Source organism: Vollenhovia emeryi, unplaced genomic scaffold (assembly GCF_000949405.1).
Source record: "Vollenhovia emeryi isolate VEMERY1.0 unplaced genomic scaffold, V.emery_V1.0 DF939252.1, whole genome shotgun sequence".
In the NCBI taxonomy this organism is placed as follows: domain Eukaryota; kingdom Metazoa; phylum Arthropoda; class Insecta; order Hymenoptera; family Formicidae; genus Vollenhovia; species Vollenhovia emeryi.
In genome coordinates this window covers 39,853-59,542 of record NW_011967114.1, presented here as the reverse complement: position 1 = coordinate 59,542, position 19,690 = coordinate 39,853, and the positions used below count along the sequence as shown (strand labels likewise).

The window sequence follows — 19,690 nt, the reverse complement described above, 5'->3', positions numbered from 1 at the left end:
CGTGAAAATTAACTCAAGTTGAGAGAGAGAATTACACGAGTTGATATGAGTTTCACATTACAACGTTATGAAATAATAATACAGGATCATAGACATAGCCAATATACACTGAGCGTCCCATTGAATAAGCTGAAGCTTGTGAAGAGAGAGAGAGAGAGAGAGAGAGAGAGAGAGAGAGAGAGAGAGAGGGAGAGGAGATTTAAGAAGACTTTCTTTCTCTGTCTTACATCGTAAAAGAAAAGAATCGTGCCTGCGCAGTACTACGCAGGCGTGATTCTCCCTTGTCACGATGGTGAGACAGAGGAAGAAAATCTTAAATCTTCTCTGTTCACAAGCTTCAGGTTATTCAGTGGGACGTTCGGTCTATATTTACTATGTCTATGTACAGGATAAAAAGGAAACGCGTCAGAGGGCGAATACTTCGTTGACTTGTTCGATCATTGTGAAACATCTCTATTAACTACGTTACGTGGTGAGCACTGACAGTAGTCAGAGGCCTAATTCTACTCTGGTTTCCTCGATGTTGAGCCTAAGGACGAACGTGAACGGGAGGAGCCTCGAGTCAACGAGACCCTCGATGAGCCTTTTGTCAGTTAGCGTTCTTCATCATCTTCAACGGATCTCGCATGTAACGCGCGAACACTTCCTTCTTGAACGTCTCGAATTGCTTCCTGTTGGCACTGTTTTGACGCTCGCGCCAAGCGGGCCTGGTCTTCCTGGTCTGCAGTCCCCAGTGGCCCGTAAATACCGGCGATAGCACCTTGAACTGATAACCCGTCACGTACATCTCGTAAACCTGCAAGAAAAACGAGCGGCTGCTGTTACGCGAGACAAATTTACCGTCCGAAATAAAATTAACGTTACAAATTGAAATATATATCGTAACCGAGAATCGAACGCGGTTCAATCGACCGTTCGCGTCCCGCATTTGGATAATAGCCGGCTTCACTTATCCGTACCCGATTACACCTCCGAGGGGTAAACCGCTGACCAAAATCATGTACAGTAATCAATGCCTACTAATGCCCAGTGGGCATTTATCTTATTATCTTATTTTATCTTGTTTCTTCTTATTTTTCTTTATAATGCCCCAGCAAGGTCTAATGTCCAAACTAACCCTTATACCGTAAGACTCTCGTAAGCAATCCAGTAGGAAAAATAGTATCGTGTGCCGTTGGCTTTACTTTAGTGTCCAAAATTACTCTAAAATTTCTTAAGTAAACTTTTAACTTCCTTAAGTTAACTTGTAGATTTGAAAGATTACTTTTAAAAGTTTTAATTCGATTTAAAGTAAATTTTCCCTAGGGAATGCCCAAAAAGATATCTAGTACCGCCTAGTAATGCCCAGTAATGCTACAAATCTGTACACCGCCCCTCGTCTCCGATCGAAAGCAGCATTGGGAAACACGAATTCGTCGCCTGTTCGTGGAGCTACGAGGTGGCGGGATTCGTTCGCCAATCCGGTTTCCACGGGGCGAGAGCCGCGCGCTCGTCCCGGAACAACCTCCGCGCAAGGAGGAATTCCGCGTCGATCTGCGGTAACCGCGGGCGGACGAGACGAACGGCGGAACGAGTGCGCTCGGATTCTTTACGAGCCCGCTTCGAGCTTCGGAGGCCCAGGGTGTCTCTGGTAACGAAACTCCACGGCGGGCGGGAAGAGAGAGAGAGAGAAAGAGAGAGGGAGAGAGAGAGATTCCGCCGCCTCGCAGCGCGACGTAATAAACGCGGGCGTCTACGTAAGCCGTCGCGCACCTGCCGCATCTGCGTGCGGCGTGCATGTGTGCGAAACGAGCGACATGCATGCCCGTCATTCCTGCGGAATACGAGCCGGGGCCGGGGCCGGGGAGGGAATGACGTTAGGTCGGCGCGAACGACAATCTTAATACGAGCACGTGTCGCAATGCGCCTCGCCTCGTGAATACGTGCGAGAATACTCGGTGATATATACCGGTATTGTCTTTTATAAGCGGCGCTCAATAGTGGAGGCGCGTTTGACGAACAGGTCATTATTACCCGTCAAGAGCCCGCGATGGCCTTCCTTTATCCAAAATGTCGATTTAGCGTGCAAGAATGCAGCCGCGAATAAATAAGATCGCCCTATCCCCGGATTAATTTTTTGCACGACCTTAAACATAATATCTCTCGTTGCAGTTTCGGAAAAATCGTTCGTTAAAGCTTCCGCAAATAAGACGAAAGCTGAAGCGATTAAATTATGAGAGGTGAAACAATTGCTTCAGTTATTTAGTAAGGGAATCGATTTGTAGGGTCGTGCACCGCCTAGCTACGCGCGCGTAAAAAGCGAGGAGAGCTTGGCACAGATATGGCATTGTGTATCGGGACTTATTTCGTCCAGATAAATCTCTACGACGTATCGGACACCGGCGAGTCGTGCGACCGTATTTCCAAAGTATGACACCGCGAGGATTTCCGGACACGAGCGCGGACCCCGGCGCCAACTTTCGAACGCGCGCCCCATTTCGGCGGAAGTGGCTTTCGGAGCATGCCGCTGATATTCGTCCGGGTGGTTGACATCTTCGCGGGAAGCCCTGTGTTTCCGACGGCGTAAGCAGCGCGACAGCGAGGAGAAAGGCGAATGGCGTCGTAATCTCGCCCCTCGGTTCGCCATCCGGGACGAGCCAGACAGACCCAACGGACGAGATCCGGTCCGCCCGTTCTCCCCCGGCTCTGAATGCGTCTTCGTGAATAATCGCACGTAACAATGTACGGCGAATATGTCTGCGTGTGCTCGTGCAGCCAACCGAGATGCATCCCCTTCGGAAGCGATTGACCTCGTATCGAGTGACCCTTCTCCACCTCCCCATTTAACGCGTAACGATGCATCTTGCTATCGAGAGCTAGGCAAGTATCGCTTTCCGATTTCTATTTTGACATTACTTTAATAATAAAAGCTATCCCGGTGCTTGTTATAAGGCAAAGAATCGTAATTTTTCGAGATTCTTTTTCGCAAAACCATGCTACTTCCGTGTGCTTTCTTTTTACATTTACTTCAATTAAATAGTCGATAATTTCGCAGTTCTCTATAATATAGAAATATAATAATCCCCTTTTAATCGCGAATAAATATAAATTAAAGCTAAATAACGCAATTCTATATCCGGTTCCTTTTAAATGAGGTATTAAATACACGTCGACCAATTTATATGCTTAATAAAGCGAAGAATTAGATAATTCGCTCGCAATAAATTAAGATTTGCAATTAAACAATATGCATTTGTACACGTGGACTAAATTGAGGCAAAATCTCTCGGGAATTAAAATCAAAGTAACGACTTCCAAAACGTTTCTCGCGATTGAACAGAGTCAATCGTTATCTTAAGCAATGCTAATTAGTCCGCAAAATGTGTAGTAACAGTCACTGGGCAAAGTAATGTGAAATATTAGGGATAGAATTTTAATTTCGTGGGCGGACAACGAATTCTCAACATAAATAGTTTTTCTGCTCGCGCGTCACGCTGATCACGCGGTGTTCTGCGTGCCATTGTTTACGTGAAGGTCGCCGCGCGATCAGTCGCTCGCCAAGTCTCGAGCCGGCTGGTAGCGTAGAGTCGCTCCGTGCGTCGTATTAATTTTGCCTTATCAGTTTCCGAGACGCGATCGCGACGAGTGTAGGGATAAAACGCTATTAATTTGTACACGTCTATCGGTAACAAGTAATATTTGAGATTCTTTTTACAAAGGCATGCTACTTCCGCGTGCGCGCTTCTTTTTCACATTTACTGCAATGGAATAGTCGATAATTTCGCTCATCGATAAATTATTAAGTCTTTAAAACTTGTAATGAGAAATGATTTGCATGCTGAGGCGCCGTAGATATTTCACGAGACCAACTCATCGAAAATATGACTGCAGTATAATACTTTGTCGCGATTACACTTCGTCGGCGCATCGCGCATTGAATTATCGGTCGATTTCAATGTAATCTTTCAATTTCGGGAAGAGAAAGAAAAATCTGTTATATGGTGGACGGCTTTAATGTAATTCACTGCTCCTGTAACTCGTACAGGCGCGCGAAGTCGAGAAAATCGCTTACTGCGCGTTCGTTACGTTACATCTGGAAATGCGATCGAAAATTATCGCAGTTAACTGTTACAATTATTAACGGCTGTTCATCGCAGTGAATGTTTCGCTCGTGTAATTCATCTCGCGTAAAGATTAAATCGATTGACAGCAAGACTCGTAAAATATGCTTTCGTTGCTGACTAACAACTATACTTCTTTACTACGGACGTCTGGATTCCGATGCTCGCCTCGCGTTTTACATCGCCGGTTTAAAAGTAATTTATCTATTGCTACTCGAGATGAAGAATGGCATGCGAGTTGCCGGCTTGAATGATTTGTGCGACGGAAAGTCACACAGGACATATGTTAATACTTGGTGCGTTTCGCGGTGTTTCACGTCGCGTACGGGAGTGCCACGCGAAATTTCGCGTAATTAATCATTTTCGCGAGTGAATATTGTGTGAGTGCAACACAAGGAGCTCTGAGAGGAGGAGGAGGAGACCTGCAAGGCGACGGGCAACGGCGGAGCAACCATAAGGTAAGCGTAATTCTTTAGTTTCTCAATTATCGACTTCAGTGTTTTCTTGACCATATCTGGCATTTTTAGTAATGCAGAAAATTTATTGCGAAAAATATTACCTCAGCCAGAGTTTGAACATGGACTTCCCTACTCTCTAGGCGGGCGTCTCACCAATTCGACCACCGAGGCATGTGGTAATATTTGTCGCAATAACAGTATAAAGATGATATCTTCGCGTCTATTTTTCGACTTTAAACTGCGCTCCGATTCGGATTGTCGACAGTGCACAGAACTGTCGATACGCGATTTTTTAAGTATCCCTGCCCCCCGCCCCCTTTCCCCAATTACGTGGAAACGCCATGTTTGAGGTCAATCGCGTATAATCAAGTAACAAGAACATTCTTCAACGTCGCCAGCAGTAATTAACAACTTCAGTGTTTTCTTGATACCATATCTGGCATTTTTAATAATACAGAAAATTTCTCAATTATCTTCTATTAAAATCAAATATAGCGCGTGCGTGGCGCACACAATGCTACATTGTCGTAACGGAAAAGATGCATACAAATGTCGCATTACCATTAGCCGTCGCAAGTACGAGGCGATCGAAACATATCACGTACGTTCAACGGAGCGGAATGCAAAGCGGACTTAGCGCCGAGTTAGATCCACCCCGCGTTAGAAACTAAATGATAGATCAAAATTGGAACGCATTGAGCGGATGACAAATAATGATATTAATTATGGGACGGGCTGAGCGGAGGGATATTGTTGGGGAACGCGACGAAGCAGTAACCCACGGGGATAGCAGTGCACGCGGATTACATCGTCGGACGAAATTGATAGACAGAATCTAATCTGCCGTGTTCTAGATCTTGGAGACGTGGGCCCCGTGAATAATTATACGTAACGACGGCGCGACATGCGTGTGACAGGCGCCGCGACGCCCCGGGATTGTCTCCGCAGTACGTGTCGCAATGGATGCACACAATTCGTCACGTTACTACAGTGCTGACACTGCCAAAACATATATACGCCGCGCGATCGGCGGGAGACGAGCCCTCTCGCTCTCGCTCTCTCTCTCGCGCACGCTCTCTCATTTATAACCCGCATCGATTTCCCTCCTTGGACGGGTCCAGGCCCCCGCCGACAATTGCCGTGAAAGCACCTAACGTGATACGGCGCGAACCTGACAGGAAGGGGTGACGGAGGGCACTCGCGTGACGTAACGAAGTTGCGCGTAATGAGAATCGGAATTGTATTTTCCGAGGCATGTCAAATGATTAATATTAATGAGGGATTTTCAATCGTTCCGCCGCCTGTTGATGAATTTCACCGTGGAATATAATTATAACGAGATACGATTGGAATAACGTGTAAAAATGACGTTCCCCTTTTTTTTCTCTCTCTCTCTCTCTCTCTCACTCTCTCTCCTCTTACGAACGATACGCGAACAATGTGCGTTTAAGGATGGGGAAATGTCAGCGAGGTACGACCGGGGGTGTAATAATGGCGGGAAAAAAGTTTTAAATAAAAACGTAATTACGGCGCCGCGGCGCGGCGGTTTTTTTTTACGAGCACGCGATTCGAATGAGAAATGATACAAGTCTGATCCGTGATGGCTTCAACACGGAAACGCATGACATTCCCGCATGAATTATACGACTAACAAGCCAGCGCGGCGGACACCGCTGCATAATTATCCGTCTTAATTGGACAGATAATAAATTCCTTTCAGTTTCGCGCGCAGATCACATTCTTGCGGAGACGGCTAAAGTGCACATCTCTCGCGCGGCGAGAGCCCGGAGTTGCGGAGAGAGGACGGCCAACTGTTTGCCGGGGGTTTCCCGGGGAACAGATTGCATTAAACAACACGGGCGGGCTGACGTATCTTCTTAATTAACAAACCCCGCGGCCTCACATTCGTTACAGAGTCGCGGGCGTAATGATGTTTGCTGAACTTATGCGCGCCCTGATACCGCTCGCGAATGCATACCGGCGCCGTGCGCGCGCGCGCGCGCTCTGTTTGCACGCGAAACTTTCGTCATCGCGACGATTATTGGATAATGCATGTGTACAACGGCCACCGCGGCATTAACGGCGTATGTAGATGCGCGCCGACGTAGCTACAATGGCGAAACGAGGGCGGCGCGGGCCCGACATTGCTCACCGGGAAACTCCGCTCCCCTGGAATTCCGCGAGACGCGAGACCCTACGCGAATCCGCGTGCGTAGCATCGACGGCCGCCGTCGTGCCGGCCAAGTAGAAAACATTCCGCGAACCGCGAACGCACGATAACGCATATAATGCACGTCAAAGCTCCCGTGGGGGAGGCTGCGAGAAGCGGCCCGTTGAAACTTTTCCGCGGCGGGATGAACAATTTGCGGAACTCGACGCGCGATCTCTCTTCCGGCGCGGCTCAAAGGACTCAAAGGGCGACGGCACAGTATGTGCGTAAAAAAATACACACCCACACAAATAACGAGAGCACGCGGGAGACGGGGAAGGTATTATGCAAGAAGCACGGAATATATTAGCCACATAAATCTATCTTCCGCTCTGTGTGCCCTCGTAATGGCCCTTTTAACAAGCATGAGAGGCGTTTAGCTCTTTCTCTCAAAATACTCGTTTGCTGTTCGAGTGTCTTTTTTTATGAGCGAAATTAGGAAATAGAAAGGAACGAGAAGAGAACGTAACACAATTCCACGACCGTTCCTTGATTATGAAGATTCGAAATTTGTAGTTTGATAACAATAGTAATCGCTAATGTATAAAAAAGAGCAACGAGGTTTGCAGCTACGAAAGACGCGAGGAAAGATGAGAAAGAGAGAATGGTACGCGCGATTAGTGAGGCGCCAGTAAGGTTGCCGCTAAAAACCAGTAAAGCTTGTTCTACAATGAACGCAAAACGCAAGAAGCTAAGCCGCAACGTAAGAAATCGGCCAACGACAGTCGATCATTCTTCTCAATATTTGACTGCGATTAGTCGATTTTTTACGTTACGGCTCAGCATCTTGCGTTTGGCGTCCATTGTAGCATAAGCTTAGCAAGTAGGAAAACTTGAGGAAACCCCAGCTTCGCTTTGATAAAAACATTCGCTACGTAAAACTGTCACCTGTCCTGTCGTATAAACTTATACCGTTATAATAACTCGGGGAGCAATCGTATTTTTCAAACTAGGGATGACACACCGCTTTAATTGGAGATAAGGCAACCGTTTGCAGCTTTCGAGCGATAACGCAGAATATTGCAGCGGGTCACTAACACGGCGCGGTTTGTATTTGCGTTAATCACGGGTGTGCATTTCCGTGTATGCATCTGCATAGCGTGTCAGATAATCGGACCACATAGTTGTAAGTACGTGCGATTGCATACAGAGAGAACGTATTACCGCTGTTATATTTCACAATCTCGATGAATAAAACATGGTGTCTTACAATTCAAACAGTGGGCGATTAAATTCTGAAATAAGAAATTCGTATTTCATCGGTAAAGATAAAAACGATATATACAGTACCAGCCCAAATTCGAGGAGTAAACCGCTGAGGGCATTGTATTTTCTCTTAAAATTTACCCTGAAAGTCATGTATTCGTGGGGTAACGTGGCATTTTGACGAACTGCATGAGAATGGTTTGAAATTTTACCATACAATCTACCAATAAAATGTAGACTAAGTACAATTACTAATAAAATGTACAGTAAATTTTCAAAAAGCTCTCGTAAAATTCTTTGAACTGCACGTTGTCCCACGATTACATGATTTTCACTAATAAAATGTAGACTAAGTACAATTACAAAATGTATGATAAAATTTCAAAAAGCTCTCATAAGATTCTTCGAAATGCACGTTGTCCCACGACTATATGATTTCCAGGATAAATTTTAGGCAGAAATTCTCTTCGTGTAGGCATTACTGGACTTTTTGGACATTAGTTTGGCATTAGGCTTTGCTGGGGCATTATAAAAATAAAATAAGATAAGACGAGATAAAATAAGATAATAATATAAAGTCCGCTGGGCATTAGTAGGCATTGGTGTAGATGATTTTGGTCAGCGGTTTACACCTCGCCCAAATTATATCACCTTTTAATTTTTCGAGCATAACTAGTTTTACAGTGTACGAATGAAGAATTGGAAAAAATTACGGTACACTTTGTCAAAATTTCATTACTCTTCGTGTACAAAGCGCACCTGCTATCAGGTTGTACACTGTAAAATTTTGAGCCCATTCGATGCACTTTGACGATTGTTACGCTCGGAAAACCTAAAGGTGATATAATTTGAACCGGTACTGTATACCACACGCGTCTTATATGTTATAAGAAAATTTACGCAGATACAACTCGCATAATTTTGCCCATGAAAGAAATGTAATTCGTACCGGCGGTCGCTCGCGCCGATTAATAAACTCATAACGTGCCCCGTGACTTTCATCCGGCGTTTTATTTATTTCGCGTCGGAGCGTCGCCACGTCCGGACCTAAAAGAGGCACGTTGAAAACGGCACGGGCGGCGAGTTAAAATTTTACAACTGGTGGAAACGCGTACGGCGCGGTACACCTCGCTCTCTCGCAAAAATGGAATTGCATGTCGCGCGGACGGACAAGCTTACGTTCCCCGGTACCTCGGGGAAATGCGCCCGGGTTAATTTCACGCTTCGGTATCGAATGGACGGTGTCACTATCATCGCTGCGGACCATTACGATCCTGACACCGCACTGACAGTTCGCGCTCTTTATTTCATTCCACCGTCACGGCGGCCTCCTGTTCGATTTCGCTCGAAAAAGTCGCCGCGCGGCCAGGTGACACCCTATGGCAGCGTTACGTACGTAATATCCAACATATTTTATTACCCCTCTCGTTTGCTAATCGAAACGGGTCGCAGGATATTAGACAGTTTGGACAACGCGGGGAAAATTGGAGCCGCCCGAAAGAAATATTCGGAATACCGAATGTCTCCTACCACACGCGGCTCCTAAATATCTCTAACGTATTGCTGTCGCAAGTTTTTTCCCCCCGTGAGAAACACGGCATTGCGTGATCATCCCTGTTCCTGCAGTAGTCCCTCTGTATTTAAGGCTGTCGAAAATACGCGAGTTGATAATTTGCAGGTGGAACAATGCTACACGTAATACAAATGTTTCTTCGTTATGATCGAGGTATTAAGTTTGGCTTAGTTTGCCCGCGCAATGCTCCGCCACAATGCATTACGTGTCACAACCTAAGCAACGGAATGCATACCGGGTTGCGCCACGTCATGTATCTCGCAAATTAGACGTGACGTAATTACCGTGTTGTTATATTGACTAAAATCAGCGCCGGCGCACGCCGCGCGACTCAATCCTCACCGTTTGCGGAAGGATCTCGTGGCATCCCGATGCTCGAAATTCAAAGACAGAGTGTCCCTTTGATATTCAAGAACCCCCCCCATAGTTCGCCGTGAATTCCTTACGTACCGACGTGTTTCGGGCGGTTCAGCGAAATCATTGCGTACCAACGGTTTAGCTTTGTTGACGCAATCTCATCGGGAGACTCGCGCTAATTTCTCTAGTTTGCGTAAGCCGCAACGGCTCTCCTCAATCCGGTCACCCTTGTCCGCGGGATTCCGTTCCGCGGGGAACGATCTTCAGCATATAATTATTTCATAAAAATCCCTCAAGCGTGCTACAGACTGTTCAACATTAAAAGTTTGAGCGACACGCTTACACGTAGGGGAAAGTCCTTTAGTATGAGACAGGTTTCTAATATGAGATAGCAGGTTTTTAACACCCAAATTCAATCAAATCTTTTTTCGCAACAATTACACGATCTATCTACACGGTCTACAGGATTGGGAAAGTAACTCTATAAAAGTATCTAATTACAGTTATAGTTTTTTCGCTAAAATGCAACTAGTTACAGTTACAAGTTACCAATTCTGAAAAGTAACACGTTACAGTTACAGTTATTTAAAAAGTAACGAATCGTTACTTTGCAGTTACTTTCTTGCAATGAAAATAAAAATATCACATTTGCGCATTTGAATTGTAAAGCGCCGGTGTTTATGCATTAATTTAATGCAAAAAATATATTAAGTAACTATTAATGTAACTATTAAATTAGTTACTCGTTATCGAAAAAATATAACTGAGTTAAGTTACAGTTACAGATGGAAAGAAAGTAACGAAGTTAAGTTAGAGCTACCAAAAAAAAATAACTGTAACTTCGTTACAAGTAACGAGTTACTTCGGTTTCGCGCTAAGAGCAATAAATTCATGGTGGAATCAACTGATGATGCCTATAAATTTAGCAGAAACCCCGCTATCCTATATTAGGATCCTATCTCATAATAGAAGACTATTTTCTATACATATACGTACATATATCTGTGCCCGAGAGGTCAACTGTCGTAACTGACATTTAGCAAATTTATACAGGAGAGCTGAAAGTGACTTACATTTTTATAAGTTATTCTTTTGTAATATTTTTATAAAATTAGAAAATAAAAGACTTTGTTTAAAAATAAATAAAATAGATAATTAGAGCGTTGAGATGAAAACTTGAAAATCGATAATTTTGTACCTGCAGTTTACTTCTCATTGTCAGGTACAGATATTATTCGCATTGTTCCTTTTGCAATGTGATTCCCCACAAGTTATATATCAATGAAATTAGCTGCATTACGGTTAATAATTGCCACGAATGTTCGAGAAAGATTTAACGGCAAGAATATCCAACGGTATAAACTCAAGTGGCTCGTTACAGTTTGTCAAATACCGCCGCACGTCGGCTTATAATTATAATACGCTTCTTTCACAAATTCCCTTTATCGTGTCCTCTCGCTCGATTTAGATATGACGCCAATATAATGCCGTGGCAACTTCGACAGCTCGACAGTCGGATATCCCATATTTCTGCGACGGTACATCCGTAGCCGCGATTCGAAACGCTGAATAATATCCGTCGCGGAACGGCGAAGCCGCGAGTGGCACTTTTCGGATAACGTCGGATCCCTCGGCGCGCAGAAAACGTGTGTGTTTCGTCGAACGGAGCGAACGAGCAAAGAAGTGACACGCATTAAAATGAAGACGTGCCGGCGCATGTCGACATAAAGCGTTGGCGAGGGGTGGAACGGGGCTACGGTAAACAGGGTCGTATAATTTTTCCAAATGGCATCGCCGAGTAATATGCCGGCTACGCGGCAGTAAGCCGCGAGCTAAATCTGATAATTGAGTTTTATGCCATCGCACGTCGACGTAAATCCCCGCGAATACGGCGTGTCCCGTCTCGCCGTCGTGCGGCGCCTCCACTTATCTTCTCGGCATTAAGGGGGCACCGGTGCACACCAGCCCGGTACAGAATTAAAGCGGCGAGAGGCGGAAAAGAGAGCGGAACGCGAGGCGGAGCGCGCCTCTCGTTGATCTCGACGACGCTCGGGTGGAGTCAGAAATTGGAGATTTTAATTCCAGGTTAAATTCGCAGGTTTTCGACGTTATTCCGAGGGGCGTTGAAATCAAAGATGCTCTCGCGATGTATACGCGCGATATTAAAAAAGTTTAATGAAAGCCGCGCGTCCTTTTCCCCGCGATCGGTTAGATGCGCGACGGCGACTCCGGTTGCGCGCCAACTTGCGATACGGTTAAATCCGATCGATCCTCCCCTACGAGGGAGAGAAACTTGCATTATCCTGCGAGACACTTAAATTGCCGCTTGTTACACGGTGCCTGCGAGCCGCGAGCCATTGATCTTCCACGAGAGAATTAGCCGCTAAATTACGGACACCCTCTGGATCGAATTGGATCGTTGACTACCGACGTGCTGCGCGGAATACCCGAACAGCCTAATTGAAAATCACTTTCGCCCTCCCGATTCAATTATGATAAAATGGTTGGCGGAAAAAGATCGCGCCGGAGATGCGTGGAAATAATTAAACGCACGGAGGCATTAAAATAACAACGATACACAGAGAGAGAGAAAGAGAGAGAGAGAGAGAGAGAGAGAGAGAGAGAGAGAGGCTCCCGCATATTCGGAAGTCGAGTAAGATTTTTGTTGCCCCATTATCGAATTTGCATTATGAAATGCAGCCAGTGCGCTATATGGCGTTTGATATATGCGCTGATAATTTGAATTCGCAGGTTAATTTGCCCGGCACTTTGCTGCAAAATGTAAATTTAAATACGCGTAATGTGAAATAAAATAAAATTTACTTATTCAGCATCGTTTAATCCCGTATTAAATATCTATTTACGAAAATGCGGCGGATCATATCTAGCGCGAAAGAGCGTTACGTCAAAAATTAGCAGCGCGCTATCGGACGAATTAAGCTGAAATAAATTATGTCGAAAGCCGGATCGGGCATTAACGAATCGCATGCAAAATAATTCGTCAACGCACACGCGTCGCATAATTCTGTAAATACGCTCATCATTTTAATCAGTAGGAAAAATCAGGCGGAGCCGCCAGGCTTGAAATAATACTCGGTCTCCTCTGCAAATCCCAATCCCAGTTTTGCGAAAAATTACATATCCGATTCGTTTCATTCGCTTTTCTGTTTCCTCATTCGCACTTTTACATCTACAACACGCGAGCTCTGACTTCGTGTCCCGTGATTTCCGGCAAATCGCGAACACGATCGAGAGAGAGAGAGAGTGGACGATTCAGGCACAATCGGGGATCGTTCCATTCGTGCCGGTCCGCCTTTGATTTACGACCCCGGGCCGACGGAATCGCTCAATCACCGCGGAATGACTGCTACGTTGAAGCGTCTAGAACGAACTATCTCGTTTCCGACTTGATCGCGATGACCTGCGAGGCACCTACTCGCGTGCGCCACTTCGATGTCGCTTCTTCTCGCGACAGCCGACGCCGCTTACCGCACCCGCATCGGCGTCCACGGCAGTGAACGTATTGCCATTATGGATTTATAGTTTGCGCTACACTAATGAATAATAGATTGAGAAATAAAACGCCAGATAACGAACGAAATCGATGCCATTTCTTATTCATGGGGCGAAAGTCGCCTCCGCCAAGCCGACGGTATCGGCGCTGGAATATCTAACTCGATTCCTAATGCAAATCGACATTTTTTTCCCCTCGTTATATCAATAATGCAATATCAGCGAATATATCCATATCAATATCCCACATAAAGTCAATACGCCTCTACGTCTACAAAATACAACATCGTCGTATTGCCATTTTCTCTCGAGATATGAATCGTCGTAACAACAACTTCGCCTCCCGTGATTCTTTCTTGTCAAACTGGCAAATTTCGCTAAAATCGACCCGAACTAATTACGGCCCCGAGATTACACGCTTTCAAAATACATGGCGAAATGTGCCCATTCCCCGACGACTTTTATTTCTGTTCCTCTACACTTCAACGCCTTCCACGCCAGGCTTATCTCGCTTATCGCGGTGCGCCAGCCCCGGGTGCCGGAATCAATCCGATAACGCCGGTCTGATGAGATATCAAGCCGGGGCGGTTCGTGCCGGCGCGATCGGCGCACTCGATAAACACGACAATAAAGAATCCCGCCAGGTCCGACTACGTTGGCGTGTCGAATCGACGATGACAGAATCGATCGGCGATGTGGAGTCGCGAGCGAACGGGCGAGTGCAGCGCGTGCCGTACATCGTCGGGGCGAAATCCTTTATATTGGCCACGTCGACAATCGCCCGGGTGCATCGACGGGTAATTGAAGGTTGTACGAGGGGGCGGGAGGAGGGGAACGTTAAGCCCGCTCGCGGTCGGACAAAGGCTACGCGGGGGCCGGCACGGAGAATTAACGAATCGATCGGCAATTAACATGCTCATTTTACCGGACAATCGAGGCGAGTCGGGGAACCGGCGTAATTGCATCGTAATTATGGCGCATGCCGTATTGTCCTCGCGCATTGTATGCGTAAACAGCCGAAGATTAATTAACGCAAAATAAAATCGCGCCGGCGACGATGCACGTTTTCGCGAGGGACCGCGCGTGTGTATACGTGTCCCTAATAATAAATAGGGGTGTATCTTCGGGGAGGTATAGGCACTAAGACGCGCCACTTATTAATTTTCGGTGAGAAAATTCACGGGCTAGTACTAGACCAGGGTTTCGAATCTGGGACCTTTCACTTGCCGGGCGAATGCTCTTCGAACTGAACTATCCAAGTCCACACTCGCAATCCTCCTCGCTTACCTCGCTTACTTTATTTCGAATACCGAGTAATAAAGGATATAAGAGCCAAGACAGGAGTGTCCAAAAGATTTTAATTTTAAAATTTATTGCGAAAAATTTACCTCAGCTAAAGTTTGAACCTGACCCTCTCTCTCTCTCTCTCTCTCTCTCTCACTAGGCGGACGTCTCACCGATTCGACCACCGAGGCATGCGGTAAATTTTTCGCAATAAATTTAAAAATTAAAATCATTTAGACACTAACATCCTGTCTTGGCTCTTGAATCCTTTATTACTTCCTGTTCGTGATTTCACGTCAGAGCCTTATGAATTTTATTTGTCTACTTTATTTCGCTGAATAATCCATGCGTATAGAGACGCGCGTATGCGAGATAGTATACAGATGATGGTAACGGAAAAGGTCCATCTACCATCGGCTACGGTTTCAACTTTGACATTTCGGATAGAACGCGCGGCACATCAATCGCATTTTGGAAACCGTAAACCCCGGTTTTCACCAACGTCGTATAACTTTGATCTTAGTTTAAATCATCTTTTGTCTCTTTCTCGAGAGACAGAAAGAGACAGCGAATGAATTTAACTAACAATAAGATCAAAGTTAAACGTTGATGAAAACGGGCGTAAATAATAGTCAGAAGCCAAGAGATGTACATAGCTAAATAAAATGCTTGAAAAATGTTTGCTCGTGTAAAAAAATCTCTTGCAATAAAACTGAAAGACAATAAGAGAGGAGGGCAGGGGAAATTTGAAATGTGAAGAATGCGGTCACGGACAACGTTGCATCCTGAAAAGAGCGAAGTAACTAAGCTCGAGCATCGCATGCTGAAATAAATCTTTGGCAGCTCTGGCTACGGTGATGGGTGAAAGAGAGAGCAAACGATATCCACTCTCATCCCTCCGCGAAGTGAATGAATGTTGTGCGACAGAAACCGCAGGGGAGAGACGCGAGCACCGATGTACGAATACGTACTTCCGATATCCGCCGGCGTGTAACGCCGGCCGCACGACCGGGGCGGTCACCGCCATCGCCACTTTTGCAACAGGGATCGCAACACACGACTGATCGCGTCGACATCGAAGCTGCGATACATATATACGCTTTAATACCATCCGGTGCACGCGTGTTTCGGCGGTGAAATTTCTCTGCAATATTTAAGGGGATGCTGGAGTAATTCTGCACTTTTTGCACCTCGTGCTCCTAGAACTGTCAATTTATGACAACATTTGTGTAATATACAAATCAGGGTTGGGAAGTAACTCGTTACTTGTAACGAAGTTACAGTTACAGTTACCGATTTTTTTTCTTTTGGTAACTCTAACTTAACTTCGTTACTTTGGGCCTGAGCAGAATGGCTGTCTTGCACTCTTACACGGAGAGACCGATACGGTTACCACGTGTCAAAATGACCAGACTGTATGGCCAGGAGCGACGAAAGGTAGGTCCCATCTGGCCCGACGAAGGAAGACTGAATACGATGAAATAAGTTGATTATACGTATAATTTATATTTCAGCCTTTTAATTTTTATTCCATTGCCGTGTGTAAGTTTTATGATAAGGGCATACATATTTAGCATAGACATCTGCAGGATACGAAACGAAGAAGATTGGCTTTTGGTTCGTGTCGCTACGTTGATTTTTCGCCGAGTTATAGCGTTTTAAAAATCGGGCGCGCGCGCACCATTCATGAACGAAGGCCGCGCAAGTTTTACGCGAGTATTACACAAGGTTACTACGTCCCCAAAAAACTGGCACAAAAACATACGCGGCACAGGTGTTCGGTAGTAAACATCGCCGCGCGAGACACCGCGCGAGACGCCGCGCGAGACGCCGCGCGAGACGCCGCATATACGCGCCGTCAGCTGCTTCTGAATGAGGATTAAGATCGCGAATCGATATAATCGTCAATTTCTTCGTACAAAAAAATCGTAGCAAGATGATCTTGGTCTCGTTGGAAAGCTAAGATTTCAGCGCTTCTAACGAGATAAGAATGGCTTATCTCCGATTATTAGTTTACGAGATTTCATTAATTAATTACAAAAATAAAATTGATTTTGTCCCGAGATCGAGATCGCGAGTCGATATAATCGTGAATATCTTCGCACAGAAAAATCGTAGCAAGATGATCTTGGTCTCGTTGAAAAGCTAAGATTTCAGCGCTTCTAACGAGATAAGAATGGCTTATCTCGGATCATTAGTTTATTAGGCATTATTGATAAATTCCGAGAAAATTGATTTTGTCCCAAGATCGGGATTGTGAATTAATCTTTCGATTAGCTGAATCTCTCTCACGTCGTGCATTAAATAGCAACACTGATTTATGTTCATTCAATATTCATTTTTCTATATATACACATATGTAATTGCACAGTTTTTTGTTGATAATCCCCTCCTCGGGTACTACCTTGTCGTGGTGGAGGGGCTTAAGTACCCTGAAGGGTTACTCTCTAAAAATCACTCGGTGGTTTATTACTGAAAACAATGAATATTCACTGATTTACAGTAATGATGCACTGATTAATTTTTAGAGAGTACAGACCCTAAAGACGGGACAACCAAAAGTACCCATCGCGTACATATTTTTATTGTATATCATGTTTTTAGTTTCAGTATGTAACATTATCTCTTTCTATATTTTTATATATAATATATGTCAAAATAAGTTGTGAATAAAATTCGCAAATTATCGCAAATAAAAAAGGGCCGCCGATAAGAATTCGGCGGGAGTGGTGGAGAGCCTCATATTTTTGCAATGCACTTTCAATGTAAACACAGTAACGTGCAATTATTGATACGTAACATCGGCGTTACACATTAGCATTTATTCTATGCTCAATATTACAATTTTATTGGGCAATCTTGCTAATACAATCAATCCAATATTAAATAATCATCCTTGTACGATATCAGTAGTATATTTGCATTTATTTTATGACCAATATTGGTGTTATATTGGGGAAATATTGGCGAATTCACTGCCAACATAACCAATGTTTAACCAATGTTAGCCAATGTACAGCCAATGAATTGTGCTTCTAGGGAGGCGCTTATATATACGCAAAGCCAAGGCCTATGCGATTACCAGTGAAGGTTTAAAAAATATATAAAGTAATTATTTTATAACTATATAAAGTGTAAATATGTAAATATATAAAGTAAATATTAATGTAACTATTAAATTAGTTACTAGTTATCGAAAAAATGTAACTGAGTTAAGTTACATTTACGGATGGAGAAAAAGTAACGAAGTTAAGTTAGAGTTGCCAAAAAGAAGTAACTGTAACTGTAACTGTAACTTCGTTACAAATAACTTCCCAACCCTGTATAAATTAAATATTTCATTGCTCTTTTTATTATAAAATATAACTGCCGTGTATTGAAAGTCAAAAATACGTTTGGCGGTGAATGTGTTAACTATCTCGTCTGAACTCTGGGGGAAAAAATAACAACTCATTTTAGGGCCCACAATTAGTAATCGAATTATTTGAATTGTTCATAACTCTAGCCTTTTACGAATTTTACTCCGCGTAACTAAATTAAATCGCGTAAAAATCGCAATTAGCTATTTTATCTATAATATTCTAGATTTTTAAGTAATACTAATCAATTAGTTCTGTCGATATTCAGTAACGCAAAGACAATTTTCACTCAAGAGACACTAACCGAAATGTTAAGTTGCTTAACTACAAAAAAGGTCAAAATCTTTCCCAGAGTAGAGCTACGAACAAGCCAAATAATTCGATTACTAATTGTGGGCCTCAAAATGGGTTGCTGTCTTTTTTTTCCCAGAAAAGAAAGACGAAAGGATCTGTGAGTCTCGTAGATCGCGAAATTTCCTTCTGCAGTTGTGCCGATATCATACGTACGTAGATTTTACGCCTGTTTTATTGCCGCCGCATATACTTCGCGTGTTCGTTTTTACGAATTGCAGCTGTGCACGTTCGTCGCGCTCGGATTTTTGCCGCGCGATGGAATTTCGTTATATCCGCTGTAGAGTCGGAAGCAGTACCGTCGTACTTTCTTGTCAAAACAATGCGGGATCCGCATGCCACGAAAGAACATTTATACGTTCGGGGGAATACAATGCTCTGTGGATATGGACTGGAAGCGGAAAGGTCCTCGCGCTCGTTTTGTGGTTTTCGGCACAAATAACATTTTAAGGATCACCGCGATTTTAGTCACCGCGACCCTTTCTCTCGCAGCCGTTTAAACGAATTGAGTTGTGCAAGTAAATGCGAGAGGGAACTTTACGATTGGAGATTCGAAGAGGAGTGAAAATCGAAGCATATCATTTTTCCGTTTCCGCGTTCAAGTTTTAGACTGATTGCGAGAGATCGATTCTCCCCGTTCCGGAGGGATATCGCAGTCCCTCTGCCGCAATAATTCCCCACGAGTCATGGGACGGAGTTTCGAAGCTCGACATTATCGTTCTAAGAAATTTGCAAATCTTCGTAATTCGCGCGAGGATGACGCGCCTGAAAAGTACAGTTTGCGACGTCGTGCCCCCGCGATACGCAAGCGTTTGATTACACGGCCGGAGATGCATCAAGTTTAAATTGAATAATGTCCGCTCCGCAAAATGAGCCTCCGTCGTCCGATAACGCCGCGGCAATGATAATATATAATTCAATTAATGTCCCGTGTGCGGTGTACGCGCGCGACGGAATACGCTCATTCTAGTTTGCTATACTCTCGACCCGCCGCATGTCGCCACCCCTTCTCGTTGTTTTTCCTGGCTCGCGTCATGATCTCGCTAATACTCCCTTGCTGCAGCGTGTAACTTTATGGCCGCCACATCCGCATTGACGATTTTCCTGTAGCACGGTTTGCCGCGTCGTCGAGTTAGCAAAATATCGTAATCCGGCTCTCTCTCTCTCTCTCTCTCTCTCTCTCTCTCTCTCTCTCTCCCTTCTCCCCCCTCCCTCCGTCTTCCTGTCTCTGTATCTCTCCCTATTTGTCTGTGGCTCTCCCTGTCTCTCCCTGTCTCCCC

The 19,690-nt window shown here is 44.7% G+C and overlaps 1 protein-coding gene across 1 annotated transcript in view; it reads right to left on the bottom strand.

Annotated features, from left to right (window-relative positions):
• Positions 1-263: 263 nt before the first annotated feature.
• Positions 264-19,690, bottom strand: part of LOC105559825 (beta-1,4-glucuronyltransferase 1) — a 40,659-nt gene continuing 21,232 nt past the window's right edge. Inside the window, exon 4 of the mRNA XM_012008425.1 lies at positions 264-796. Within this exon, the coding sequence (XP_011863815.1) occupies positions 590-796 (207 nt within the window). The 3' untranslated portion in view covers positions 264-589. The remainder of the gene's footprint in view (positions 797-19,690) is intronic.